Source organism: Coffea arabica, chromosome 11c (assembly GCF_036785885.1).
Source record: "Coffea arabica cultivar ET-39 chromosome 11c, Coffea Arabica ET-39 HiFi, whole genome shotgun sequence".
Taxonomy (NCBI): domain Eukaryota; kingdom Viridiplantae; phylum Streptophyta; class Magnoliopsida; order Gentianales; family Rubiaceae; genus Coffea; species Coffea arabica.
In genome coordinates, this window is record NC_092330.1 from 39976833 (window position 1) to 39986654 (window position 9822).

A 9822-nucleotide genomic window follows, 5' to 3' on the forward strand; every position below is an offset into this window, starting at 1 on the left:
ATGACTGCGTCCCCAAAACTCTTTTTGTTCAAGGCATTTCCGTAAGCTTCTGTGAGATATTCCGCAGGCTCAATGCAACTTTGATTATTTGGAGTGGTTGCAACTTACCTGGGGGTTGAGGCAATAAGAAAAGAAGGGTGGCTCGTGCCAAAACATTTCAACCACCAACTCAAGAAAAAAGACCAAAAGATTTCAGCAGTTGATTTCTTCCTCCTTGAGAGCAGTTTAAACAGGCCCACAACCAAGAAGCTCTCCACAAAGCACAGCCAACGCCACACTTTCCATCTGCGTTAAGAAATCATTCTTCTGATCTCCCACAGAAGAGCAAAATCAAGTATCATGACAGAAGTAAGTGAGAAGCTGGAAGAAGAACAAGTACCCTAAACCTAGAGCATCCCCTGTCCAGGTACTTTAAAGTTTCTCGACAACTGTGAATATTGTAGATATGATATAAATTCACTAGCTTGTATCATAGTATCTATTTTATTTTATTTTACTTTACATATTATTATGATGAAGTTTGGAACATTCCTCCAAAATGGATGCCCATGAACAGGCTTGGTCACGTTATTTGGACCGTTCCTTCATTATTATTTGTCTGAGATTTGGAGTTAGCATTTGTATCAGATTGTGTATTCTTTTTTTTTTTTCCTTGTTTTTGACAGGGAAAAGACTTCATGAAGATTTCTGGAAACACTCATTTGAGCAAAGATTATTTGAGCTACTAAAATCATGCAGGAAGTAACTAGGGTGATGAACCGTTTGATGGCCTCATCCTCGGACCTTCATGATGGTCAAACGTCGGTTTTGGACTAGCAAAACCAACTTCATGATAGTCTTTAAAACACCACCTTAGCTTCTATATATAGTGGGCTAGAAACTAAGGAAAGCATTCAATTTTTCATTTAGCATTGTAAACATACAAGTGAAAATATTATTATGTAACTTATTTGTCATTGAAATAATGGTATATCAATTTATCATTTGGTAAGTGTATGAATTTGTTCTTGATCAATTTGAATTGATCACTTGCTTGGTTTTGAATCATAAGGGGAAACATTAATAATACCTGCCATTGCCGTTTATTAAGTTGATTCTAGTGCAACTTCCAAATCTCTCCCAAACAATTCCTTCTCAGAAATCTCTAAGATTCCTCCGACATGTACAAAATTTTAGTACATCTTATTTTGTACAACTGAGTATACATCATTTTCAAGTCCTGGAATTACATTCTTTTTCTTCCTCACTATTAAAATGTGGATTTTTATTGGATTACAAACATAAATAATAGGATTGGATCATTTGGTCTTATTTTGGTACCATATGAAAAAAAGGCTTTTGATAACAACTCGCTTTTACTTTTCTTAATACAGTACGAAATTCAAACGATGTTAGAAAGAAAACAGGCCTATCTAGATTCAATGGATGTATTGCAGGATGTGAAATTTGAACTCTCGACCTATAATTTAGTTTAAAGAGGAATTTTAAATCCCCTTTGGTGACCAACATGCCAGCATTTTAAGTACCCACTCTTCTAGTTTACGAAACTCAAGCCAACCAGTGGGATTTGCACGAGCAATTTCATGTAGTTACAAGTTTTGGTCAAGAAAAAGGTGCCTGTTGTGCTTGTGCAGCATGCTTTGACGGATACTATTCCACCCCCACGACTTAGGCAAACTTAAAAAGGAAAAGCATCAGAATATATCTATATTGGTACAGCTATCAAATCGAGTCTGCTTGGCACCGTGAAATCAACGATTTCGTCATAGAAGTTTTATTCGAGGGATGCATGTGGAATTGCTTTCGAGTTGCGACGAAGCACGTAACTGAGAGCAAATTATCAAATGGGCGAAAGCAACATATCTCCACTTAGTTATATAAAAGCTTCTCACAATTCACTATTCTGATTCTAAACTTGTTACTTGTAGTAAAATATTACTAGCATGAAAATGAATATTAGACTCAACATTTCAAGTTGTGTCCATAGTCTGTTAATTCAGATAGAATTGTGCTAAGTTAAACTAATTTTAATTTTAGATAATTTGTGGGAACCTTTCGTTTTGCACTATATTTATTCAATTGTATAAAGATGAGAACCAAATCATGATACATTGCCCCATCAACTTCAAAAATTTTCAGAAGAAGGCTTGAAACTTTTTTATAAATTTTTAAGTTTTTATCACAATCGCCCCTTCAATTTTTTGGAAATATCCTTCTCCATCGACATCGCTCCCCTGTATCTTGAAAAGTCCTCGTCTCTCCTCACATCACCTACCTAATCAACCAATTTCTTCTATGGTATAATTGTTTCAAAACTAAAATACAATTTGATTACTGTTTAAGCAAGGAATAATTTTAGAGAGTTTAAAGCAAAAATCCAAATAAAAACATAATCTCAAGTAGAATTTTTTTTACATAATAATGACGTTATTTAAGATGTACAATCTTGCACCCACTACGACAGGTTTTAGCTCTGCCAGTGTTAATCAGTGGGAGAACAAAGATTTTAATCACTTTTCTAGATAATGATATAAAATTTGTTTGTTTTGTAGCAGTCGGGCATTCTCCCTATACATAGATTGCGTGCATAGATTCACACTAAAGTAGTCGATTATAGCTATACTAGACTAACCATTTGCCCATCCTGAATAGCTCCACAAAACTATATGATGAGAAATGAAAAATGGAAGACGATCAATATATTCTTTGGTCGAAATGCTATTTCCTTGAATTAACCCGAGCTACCAGTGGAGATTGTTATGTGATTTAAAGTTCAAGAAAAAGCATATGATTAAAAGTAAAGGCAACACAGCCATTGGTTTGACCAAAAATGGGACCATATACTGCAAACAAAGCCTTAAGTACTAGTACTAGAAAAAAGTGAAGACAACAAATTAGAGATGAAAAGTGGGACATACAAATGTTTTCGAACAGAAGGTGTTAATACTTCGGAAAACAGATAAAAGACGGATGAATGACAAAAAAGCAAATCGTGTACATTTCTTGATTCATATACACGCAAACTCGAGGACAATGATAGAAAACTAGTTGGTGGAACTTGCATGTGGGATGTCAAAGTTAGTGCGCAATTGCACACCAAATTAACACCAGCAATAGAACTATCAGTAGCATTTTAAACGGACGAAAAAGGCAAAAAGGAAAATCAAGAAAGAGAATAACAAGGCAACACCAAAAGAAAATATACATATATTTCAACCATACACTTTGCTTCTAATTACAAATGAAAATATTACACAAAAGCCCGGATTATTGACTATCTACTGATGAAGTTCTTGATTTGGAAGATTAACTCGTCAGTTCGAGTTATAGCGATCTGAGACTTGTTTAGAATCTGAAATGCATGCCCAACCCCTTTAGACACCCCATGCTCGACTTTCTTACCAGCACTAACTAAAGCATTGCAAACCTCCAAATTTCTGTCTTTCAATATGTCCATTTCAGAAATACAAACCACCATTGGCACAAGCCTTATATCCTCCAATTTTGGAGCCCCTTTTGCTAGTGGATTGCACCAGGGGTGGTCACGGTTCGCCCCCACCGGCAAAGATAGCCTCCAATATGTATCTGATGCCGCCAAAGTAAGCGCTGACCTAGGCGGCTGCACCATATACTTCTCTGAGTAAGTTCTGGACTCTCCTCCAAAAAATGGTTGAATCAAGATCGCCCCCTTAAAGCCTAATGGGCTCAAGGCTTCCAACTTGCCACCGGGCGATCCCAGGCGGATGGCGATGTTGTAGGCGATATTTGCACCAGCACTATCACCAGCAAGGAAGATGCTGGAGAGGTTGCATTTGCTAGTGAACCAGTCATTGGCTGCACTGAAGGCTTGTTGTTTGACCCAAAAAAGGGCCTTAATGCCATCATCATATGCTGCCGGAAGAGGGTTTTCTGGGGCCAGACGATAGTTGACTGACATGATCACACAATTGGCTTTTGATGCTAATTTTGCAAGAAATTCATGGTAGCAACTCCAAGAAGCTGAACCGACGCAAAATCCACCACCATGAAAGTATACTAGTAAAGGGAGTTTGGCATGGCATTTGGGCACGTAAAACCGCGCCCAAACGTTTGTACATTTGTCAATGACGATATCTGTGGAGGTCAGGGCTTGATCTGGAGCCACGGCACACGTAACACTTGGCACAATCTGGGGTCTTTCCACGTGCCCATCTTTGTAAACCTTAATAAGCCCTTCAATTTCTTCATGAACTCCATGTTGCTGATTTTGTTCTTTGTTGAACTCAAGGCTCAAGCTGGGATCAAATGTCATGGCAGCCATTCTCCTCTTTCTCATAAATAAAAGATGTGCAAATCTACTGAAGCCAATTGTTAAATGATGCTTCTGTACTCAAAACGAATATAGACCATGGGCGCCTTTTATACAGGCAGGGGGGCGTAAAATTAGAAGGAGAAATATAAGGTCAGTTTTTGGTTTGGGAATCACATCAAGATTCAAATCCAAAAGTGGGAGGATAGGGGCCTCCTGACTTTCAATACCATTAGGACAATTGGGCAAGATTGATACTAGTCTTCACATGGAGTCTACGAAGGTGGGCAGCAATATACAGATCCCCCTTTCAACACCTTTAGGTTTTAGGTATATCCCAACTGATAAAAGGGGAATGTGAACTTATTGCCATTTTTCTCACTTCTAATCACTTAAGGTTCCACAAGTACCATAAGTCAATCATTCTCACCAAACTAAGGAAACTATTTAACCAAACTAATTTAGTGTTAAGAAAAGTTGATTACGGCACTAAAAAGCGTGTCTCTAGTACAAACACGTTGTCTCGAATCAATGCAGCACTATTAGGAGGTTCATATAAACATCGATGCATGAAAAACCACACGTTAAAGGTTTATTATATGCATGGTAAAGACGTGCATCTTCTATTTTGACTACCCCAAGAATAATATTTTGGAGGGCGTATTTATATAATCAATTTTTGAAAATTTGCGGAGTGGTATCATCTTGTCATGTTTTGGACCAATGCATGCGACCGGACCACAACACAACCGACCTCAACTGAGGCTGTCCCCCAAGAAGGCAAGAACATACTTTCGCAGAACAATTATTAAGCTACCTTTAAAATTGGGGAATGCTAGATATTTCACCCACAATGAGAATTGGCGTGTGGAACTTGATAGTTGAAAGTTGATGGTGCTGCTAAGTGATCCAGACACTTTTGGAGAAGCCGAGCAGCAAAATTTTTATGGAAGCCCCCCTTTCCCTATTATGACTTATGAGGACGTCCGTGGAACATGCTTGTCATTGCCCTCGTGCCTTTCTGAGCCCACAACAAGAATTGTTAAAAGTTTCTTTGGTCAAAGCCATCTGTTAGCTTTTTCACTACAATTGGTTACAGAGTATTCCGAGTGTCCGTTACATCAAGTCTTCACCTCTCCAATAGCTGTATCTGAGTTGAGTATCTTGAGGAATCAGGTACTTCATATCTTTCGTGTCCAACTCTTCCTTTAGAAGTATACTTTTTTTTTTTCTTTTTTTGGGATAGCAAGCTGCACAAGTTGAAGACTGGCCTATTTTGATTTTTAGCCTGTGCACAGCTGCTCTTTGATACTGAATATGTACATTAATTTCAAATTCTTGGAAATTGCAATAAAATTATTACATGGTATACTTTCGTTGAAAAGAGAGAAATCAGAATAATACAGTCAGAAATTTTGTGATGTAACAATATATGTGAGATGGAAGGTGATTAAAAAGATTTTAAAAAATATATTTATAATTATAAAATCAAAATCATACTTACAGATACTAGCCAATTCAAACTCCCTCATTGCATCAAGAAGCAAGCAGGAAATTTCAAAAGGTAGGATCGATGATGACATGATGCTAAAGAGGATCAAGAAGATAAAGAGCAAAATATATGCAGCTGAGAATAAAATCATCAAAGTATATGCAACTGGCCAACCACCTTTATTCTTTACGCATCTTCTATCTTTTTGACCACCATTGTTCGCCATTTCGGATAAGTACTTCTGTACTGGAAGCGTACAGGAATGAACAGTTTAATCAGATAGAAGGGAGGAATCGTTGGATATTTGTAAATCAGACGTCTGATCGTGATCTTTGATCTCTGGTCAAAAGTAGGCAGCTAAAGGCATGCAGCATATGTGTTCAGGAATTATAGATTGGTCAACTTAATCCTGTGGTTGGATTTTGTCAAAATCCAGGCGATGGTTTCAGGTCATCAATTTGTCCTCGATGATTCTCCACAATAAAACAGTTTGACACTATCAAAATGTTACGCCATGCACACACACACACACACACACATATATATATATATATATATATGTATATATATATTTGTCAGACAAGATTCACAGTAATATATTAGATAAGTTTTGAAATAGAACGTATGTTCATGCTAGTACTGATCAGTAAGCAGAGCTTGAATTAGTCTTATATGCTTTACCCTCAACCATGCCTTATTTGTTCCTTGTCAAAGTCGGCGGATTTCTTGGTTTGAGATGGCTTAGATTTGATCATTTTTTCTAACTTACAACTTTGGTTTATGGTTGGTGCAAGTGAATGAGAATATTGTAGTACGTACTTTTAAGATATTTAGAGGCAACATAACTAGTCTTCGGAAAATAAATGAATTCAATGTTTTTTTTTCAAAAAAAAAAATTCTTTTTGATGTGAAATAGATTAAACTCTGAATAAGGGTCTTTTTCCAAGTTGTTACTGAATCAATCAAAATTGAACCAAATCACATGGCCTTCACGTTTGAAGTCGATCGATTCCATTCGTTTGCAGGACATAATTCTTTTGGGCATCTAGTTTCTAATTATCTTAAGCTTGTGATTTGATCGACAAGGAATAGAATGATATCAATCCCTTTCAGCCTTGTTAAATGCAAGAACCAAGTTTCATGTAGAACCAAAGCATTTTCTGTTTTTCATTATTTTTTTTTAAGATGCAGGGCAAAAATATCTGAAAAATCATACCCATCACTTCCTTAAGATATACAAAATACATTTTTTTTTTTACGTTATTTAAAATACATTTTACCACAACCATGCTACAAATACAAACTATTTAGACAGAAAAAATCGAAATAATACATGACAAGATTAATGGACAAATTCTGTTGTCGGTGGATATCTTAAATAGTTTAAGCACTAAAACAAGTACATGCAGGCATATACCTACCTAGTGTAAGCAAGAAACTTCACCCGGCCTCTAGCGCTTCATGTCAACTGTCATTGAAGGAGGTAGAGAAGCACATCTTTTCTTCCTCTCCATGTTCCCATGCCACCCTATCCAAGCCAAACCATCTTATATATGTACTGGTAAAAATCCTTGACAAAATGCAACAATATATATATCACGATATCACGTATATATGCATGCAATGCAATGTTAATACAATGGCCATGCAAATCATTTTAATAAGTCACCACCTATGGACATATCGAATCCGAGGTTCTTGAGTTCTCTATACTCTTGGCATAGAGCACACGGCTCATAACAACAATGGACGCAGCAATCACAGCATGGTTTCTCTTCCAAAAAGTATTGTCCCCTTAATTTTGATCGATAAAAACATGAGTATAAACATGGACAACCCGTCATGAACAAGATCAACATGTACAGTCCTCCGCTAACACCACATGCTGCAATATATGACACAATATCAAAGCTGATTACTTGGCAGTCTGCCCCGGTTATTATCGTTACCCAAAAAGAAGCAAAATGATTGGGAATTAATCGATTTTGCCATATAAAATTTGTTATTCTTGGCAGCTTACAAGTTGATCCTCTATCGAGGATGTCCGCAATCCGTCCAAACGTGATACATGGACACCAACACGTTAGGCAACCTGTGAATTGATGAAATTTATATATTGGAATATTGATCGGTAATACTAAGAAAAACTACACAACAGCATGTGCTAATTACTTAATCTAGATATTATTTTTGTTTTTTTAAGAGGAAATGTAGATTTGCTCCATGCATAAACTTCTTTTCTCTAATCTCTTTGGTTCTTATATAAATATGTCTACAAGCTAGTATAGAAACTATTAAATAGGATCCAGAGTAAACTACAAATGTGAAGTTCTAAGTTTGGGACCGTCTTTCCCCAATCTAATGATTAGCATGTTACATGTATCAGAACCCACAACGTTTTCGTAAATATATTTTTCAAATAGCTTTTGATATCATATAAGTCAAATTGCTACAGCATGTTTTTTAATAGAAAATTTAGAAAATAGCAATCCAAATGAGACCGAGTCTACGCTGGCTTGGGACTCTTTATTTATTGCATCGTTCTTCATCTATTATTTATTTTCTTCAACTGAAATTAAACAAAACAATCCCAATTAAAATTTTTTTATTATATTATCTATGTTATAAAGTTACATACTCCCATATCTTGCAATTACCCCACCAAAAATTTTTTTAAAAAAATCATTTATTATTTTTTTGAAAATTTACTAGCACATTGAAAAGATACCTACACCACCAACAAAGGTCAAAAAAGTAAAGGTTATCTGTACAGATCCCAACTAAATGAAGGTGACTGGAGGAAATAGATGTGTACTTACTAGTATTCGGGTCACTCCAGCAATGACATAGACCAGTGGACCAGGGGTCCAAAGCCTCTCGAAGATTCTTTTGTTCTTGACCCGAGGCTTTGATTGGTATGGTAGCAGGGGCTGGGTTTGGCCCGTTTGGGTCCGCATCATCATGACCGGAAGAAATTTGCGCCATGGATACAGCGGTTGGCGGCTGCTGTGGGGCTGATGGTGGTGGTGGGAAGAATTCACCATTTGAACATGCTGAGGAAAACATAATTAATTTCACTGTAAAAGAAGAAGGAGAAGGAGAAGGAGAAGAGAAAGGGGTAAAGAAATTTGTGGAATTTGAGGTCTAAGTTTTCTGGTAATAGGAGTAGCATCCCTGGGAATTTTGGCACATGACGGTTTGGAACGGTTATGAGATCGGGCGCGAAATGGATTTTTAACTTTTGTTGGACTACGAGTTGAAGGTCCATGTCCACACAAACCCCGTTAGCCCGTGAGCTTTCTCGGGAAAATTATGGGCTCGTATGGTGGATCTGTGGGAGGCCTATATTGCACCAATGGATCCTTGCAATATCTTTTGATGAACAACAATTGCAATTACCGGAAACGTATAACTCTTTCCGTCTTTCTGGTCAATTGTTTTCTGTGGATGCCTTCTTTTTCTTTTTTCTTTGTAAAATTTTCTTAATCTTCCTAGGGGTTGGTTAGTGTAAGTGGAATGAGGAACATGGCGATTTGGAAGTGCAATCATAAAATGCTATTAATAGTCTACATAAGTACAAAAATTAAAGCTTCTATAAATACAGATACACCTAAAATATCGAAACTTATTGTCTTTGAATAAACAAAAATTGTTTCAATCTCTCGATTTCTACGGAAGGGAAAAAGAATTTCACGCTCTTCCTCTCGGAAAGGGAGGATTAGGGAATCCTATTGATTGCAGATTCCTCTAGACCCGTTTGAATATTATTCATTTTAAAATTACAAAAAATTATTAAAAAAAAGATTAGAAATAAACGTCTCACTCTAGATCGAACTTATATGGTCTAATTTGAGCCATTAATGGCACCCTGCGGTTTGTAGGTGAAACTTTAAAGGCCCCAAACTCTAGATAAATTCTAGGGATAATTTGAGAAACCTCCTTTGAGGTTTCTGATAATTTCACTGAACTCCCTTGAGATTTAAAAAATTACATTTACCTTCCTTGATTTAATAGTTTTAGTAACAAAATCTTAAAATAATAT

The 9822-nt window shown here is 36.6% G+C and overlaps 1 protein-coding gene across 1 annotated transcript; it reads right to left on the reverse strand.

The window, feature by feature from the left end:
- Window positions 1-3176: 3176 nt before the first annotated feature.
- Window positions 3177-4631, reverse strand: LOC113716614 (probable carboxylesterase 6). Its single transcript, XM_027241012.2, has one exon. It carries the CDS (start codon window positions 4313-4315, stop codon window positions 3275-3277), a length of 1041 nt encoding a protein of 346 aa, XP_027096813.1. The 5' UTR covers window positions 4316-4631; the 3' UTR covers window positions 3177-3274.
- Between the last annotated feature and the right edge of the window lie 5191 nt (window positions 4632-9822).

What these genes read in the sequence shown, in the direction of transcription:
- LOC113716614 (XM_027241012.2), bottom strand. Translation starts at nt 4,315, where the DNA reads ATGAGAAAGAGGAGAATGGCTGCCATGACATTTGATCCCAGCTTGAGC.